Source organism: Pristis pectinata, chromosome 13 (assembly GCF_009764475.1).
Source record: "Pristis pectinata isolate sPriPec2 chromosome 13, sPriPec2.1.pri, whole genome shotgun sequence".
NCBI lineage: Eukaryota > Metazoa > Chordata > Chondrichthyes > Rhinopristiformes > Pristidae > Pristis > Pristis pectinata.
This window is the reverse complement of record NC_067417.1, coordinates 16,464,401-16,469,044: the sequence shown is the minus strand read 5'-3', so window position 1 is coordinate 16,469,044 and position 4,644 is coordinate 16,464,401. Positions and strand designations below refer to the sequence as shown.

The 4,644-nt window shown below is 40.6% G+C and overlaps 1 protein-coding gene across 1 annotated transcript; it reads right to left on the bottom strand.

Annotated features, from left to right (window-relative positions):
• Positions 1-812: 812 nt before the first annotated feature.
• On the bottom strand, positions 813-3,096 carry LOC127577348 (tripartite motif-containing protein 16-like protein). Its single transcript, XM_052028476.1, has one exon. The coding sequence runs from the start codon at positions 3,088-3,090 to the stop codon at positions 1,423-1,425; it is 1,668 nt and encodes a 555-aa protein (XP_051884436.1). The 5' UTR covers positions 3,091-3,096; the 3' UTR covers positions 813-1,422.
• Positions 3,097-4,644: the final 1,548 nt, after the last annotated feature.

Here is a 4,644-nt window from a genome sequence, read left to right as displayed (position 1 = left end):
TCAAAATCAGTGACTCTGTGTCTTCATTTCGTAGTGTGTAGCTAGCTGCTACACGGCTCAATTTTTGCAGCCACGTAGCTCCCACTACCCGTTCCCTTCTGTGAGGTGTGGCAGACTGCCCTGGTGACTTTCTGGCAGCTCTGGTGACCAGAGATGTTTGCAAAGAGTTGAAAAATAAGGAAGAAAATTAAACAACTTATTAAAAATTAGTTAAGAAATTTATTTAAAAACATGAATCTGCTATTATGAATTAAAAAAGAAAAAAATATATACATTGAAATAAAGAAATATAATGAAAAATCTTACCTAAACTTTCCTTTTAAATGAAGGCCAGTGACCCCATTCAAGGGAAGGGGGTAACACTGGAAGCACCAGCTTAGCCAGAGATGAAGCAGAGGGCCAAATACACAGTGTATCCAGACCCCCAGTTCAATGCCTTGAAGAATGCCCCTAGACTTAATGGTGAGTTCTGGAGCAGAGCAACAAGTCAGATGCATTAAGTACAATCTCCTCCCTCTGTTGCCCGAGTATCTAGCTGTAGGGATTCCCGAGTAAGTAGAGGAGACTTCCCCCTCTCTCCACCTTATCAGTCAAGGCCTACAGAAACAAGGGTTCCACATCAGTCCATCTCTGGAAGCTTCCAACGGGCTTCAAAAATATTTCCCATGATGTCAACCACTGGTTGCAAGCAGATTGCTTCAAGAGATGCAGGAATGGCTTCCTTTGTAGTCAAACAGCTTCAACTTGTGCTGACCACTTATTAAACTGTACTCGTGGATTGTTGCTAATGGCAGAAACAGCATAGTTGGTGCTGACTGGTCACAAAAATCATGACAATGAGTTTGCAAGATGAATTTTGAGTGTGTCTGTATCTGGTTAGATGCAACAAACAATCTGCTGAGGGAACTCAGCAGGTCGAGCAGCATCTGTGGGAGGAAAGGAATTGTCGATATTTCGAGTCGAAACCCTGCATCAGGACTCAGGTGAGATGCATTTGGATTAATCATATATGACAACATTAGTCCATGCTTTCCAGCACTGTCCAATTATGCTCCCAGTATGTTCAAAGAGAAGAGCACTTAAAATTCACATTACATCAAGATAACATCTGTTGCAGCACAGACTTAGCCTCTGGTGGACATCACAGTAAAATGCTCTGGCTCCCGTACATAGAAAATATTCAATTTATTTCTGAAAATGGTTTTAATTTTTGGGGGGTCTTGATACATTTCAAGATATTTGCAAATACATCCATTGAGATCTTAGAAATACAATTCTCAGCTACTTCACCATTAGCCTTCTGGAAACATGTCAATAGTTTGCCTATATCTATTGTCATTAGTGAATCTTCTATTTTAGTACTAACAGTTCTGAGGTGCCATTTTCATGACACCGGCCTTAGTAAATTGTACAATGCCCAATTCAATCACAAATATAACAAAATGATTGGCTCTTTATTAGTCTAAAGCCTGGGTACAGTGGCTCAGTGAATACAGCCTGGAATCTATATAATAAGGTAACACCAATGTCAGAAACAGCATAAAAGGCAAGAATTCCATTGGGATAGTTTAGATACACACCAATTTGTTCATATTTCTCTGATTTTGTTTTAACTTCTACATTATTATGCCATGCTGAGCAATGACTGTTAAATAGCTGTATACCCCATGAGTGGTTATTCCTCCCAATGAAGCATGAGCTGCCTGATCCTTTTCTCGTTATACTTTTATATGTCACACCCACACAGCAGCCTTCACTGATTTCAACTTCCCAGTAATGAACACCTTTGTCCAATTTTTCTGCACACAGCAGTTGCCAGCAACAGTCAAACCGTTCGGTGTGATCAACACAGTAAATCTCATCTGGCCAGATGTTTGTCACTTTGTGGTTCCCTTTCGTCAGAGAGAGGCACTTGTGTGCTGTCTTTGAGTCAAATGTCAGTCGTCGGGAGAACATCTGAAGTTCAGTCCGGTTCTGTGGTTCCAAAAACTTTGGCCAATACTGCCTCAGGCCTGCCACTTCAGTGCTTAGGTTTTCCACAAGTTGGTTGCATTTACTCACCAGCTGCTCCTTCAGGTTAATCACAACCTGGTCTAAACCCAGAAAACTAATGTCCACCTCACAGTTCTCCTGGGATGAGAACGCTCCACATTTATTGCTTAAAGTTTTGGATTCTTGTAGAAATTTAATATTATCAACAATTTCAGAAAGCTCTTCCATCACAAGTTTCTCTTTCCCCAACTCAATGTACTTCTGTTCTTTTTTAGCAATAGCTTCTTCAGTCTTAGACAGTGCTACTTGCTCTTCCTTCTCTATGAATTCCACCACCCTCAATTTTGCTTCCTCGATATCTTGAACTAATTCATTGAACTTGGCAGTGATGTATTCTTGCAATGTAATTGCAGAACCTCTAATTGAATTCGTTTGCTTTCTTAGGTCTTCGATCTCAATTTCAGTCACTTTTGCATGTTCTTCTAATGACTTGCCTTTATTGACAAGTTTTCTCTGCTGCTTCTCTCTCTCCTCTTCTATAGTCACAATTGTGTGGTCCCCATGCTCTTGGACTATACATATGCAACAGATGAAAGTTTCATCTGTTCTGCAGAACAGATCCAATGGCCTTTTGTGCATCTTGCAATTACCATTGTCTATCGTTTTGACTGGATTGACCAGCTTGTGAAGCTTCAGTGCTGCATTTTCGTAATGGGTCCGGACGTGGGTTTCACAGAATGATGCCATGCAATCCAAACAGGACTTGGTGGCTTTTACCTCTTTGCCAGTACAAAAATCACAAGTGGCATCATTTGGACCAAAGCATGATTCTTCAGGAGTTATCTTCACAGTTTTGGGAACCTTTTTCACGACTTTACAGAGAACACTGTTCTTACAAAGCTGAGTCTTTTGAGAGGAGCTCCCACGGCATCTTGGGCAGCTGTATGCCTTCACATCCACTTCTTTATCCCAATAACTTGTTCTGCATTTCATGCAGATATTATGGCCACAGGGAATTGTAACAGGATCTGTGAACAACTTCAAACAGATGGCACAGACAAGTTCATCCTCAAAATGAAGTTGATACGATGTAGCCATAGTGAAGACAAAGGAATCGTGCTTAAAACGAAAGTAAAATTGACTTCCTGGTTGATTCAACTTGTACTGTGCTGTCTGAACAGGAAACAAATAAGTAAGGGAACAGCACCACCTATATTTCATGCAGTAATAACCTCCTTCTGTCTCAATAAATTGTAGGCATGTCTTTATAATTCACGACTTTTCTGTCTTGTTGTTGCATGAATGCTTGTACAAGATTGATTCTGCATTTAACGTCTCAGATCGCAGCAGTTTTGCCTCTGTCTTAGCAGGTAGGGAGTTCAAGCCCCACTCCAGAATTTAATAGTTCAGGCTGCTGTTCAGTACAGTACTTGTCATAAGTGCTGTGTGTAAGATGGCATGCGAACAAAGTTTTTCACTGTATCTCTGTATGCGTGACAACGATAAACCAATACCAATGTAATAGTAAACTGTGGCCATGTGGGAATTAAATTTTTCACTTTTTCTCCCAGTGTCCTGATCAATATTCACCCCATCGCCTACACTGTCAAAATACATTGCAAATTTCTTCAGAGGTGCTCCAGCTCTGACACTAAAACTTTACAGACCAAAACCAAGTGGGGTAATAAGGGGGGGTTACTTGTGGTAAACTGGCCGCCATACAACAGGAGTAGTTCTAATATAAGATCTGACCATTATTTGATTATTCAGCACATCTGGGCATGGGGCCCTGCTGGTTGTAACGTTCACATACAAAATAAGAGTCCTTACACTTGAAATAGTAAATCACAGGAAAGGCAACATTTAAATATGATTTCAAACTGGTTCATTCTCTATTTTGTACCATTGGAATAATTTTGTAGTGCTTTAGCTGGATTACCATGTACAACTTCTTTCTTACTCTCTGGCTTACTTGTTTAATCACTTGTCAAAACACATGTCAAAGTGGGGCCAGGTAGAAGACTCGTGCCAGGTTGTCCAAGTGTCCAAGCTTGGAAATTTTTCTACATGTTCCTTGTGTTATGTTTGTTCTTCAAGAGACAAACTTCGCGTGGGTTTAACATCTGAACATTTTTATTAACCAACAACAAAGAGAGGGAAAGCAAGCCAGTCTAGTGTGTTGGTTAATAAAATGTTCAGATGTTAAACCCACGTGAAGTTTGTCTCTTGATGAAGAAGAAACATAACACCTTGTCCAAAGATTTGACTGTTTAGAAAGTGGTTATTGCCTGTTTTCTCCAGTAGCATAAGCAACGCGTAAGTAGCTTCTGGTCATAGAGTCATACAGCATGGAAACACACCCTTCAGTCCACTGAATCCATGCTGACCATCAAGCACCCATGTATCTTAATCCTATTCTAATCCTATATATTCTTTCCACATTCCCATCAACTCCCACCCAGATTTTACCACTGGCCTACACATTAGGGGTAATTTATTGTAGCCAATTAACTTACCAACCCATACACCTTTAGGATGTGGAAGGAAAGTGGAGGACCCAGAGGAAACCCAGTCACAGGAAGAAAGTTTCTGTGCTGGAGTTGTAAGGAAGCACTCTACTAGCTGTGCCACTGTGCCACCCAAACTTGCACT

Excerpts from the sequence above, each read along its gene's own strand:
- LOC127577348 (XM_052028476.1), bottom strand. The coding sequence starts at position 3,090 with ATGGCTACATCGTATCAACTTCATTTTGAGGATGAACTTGTCTGTGCC.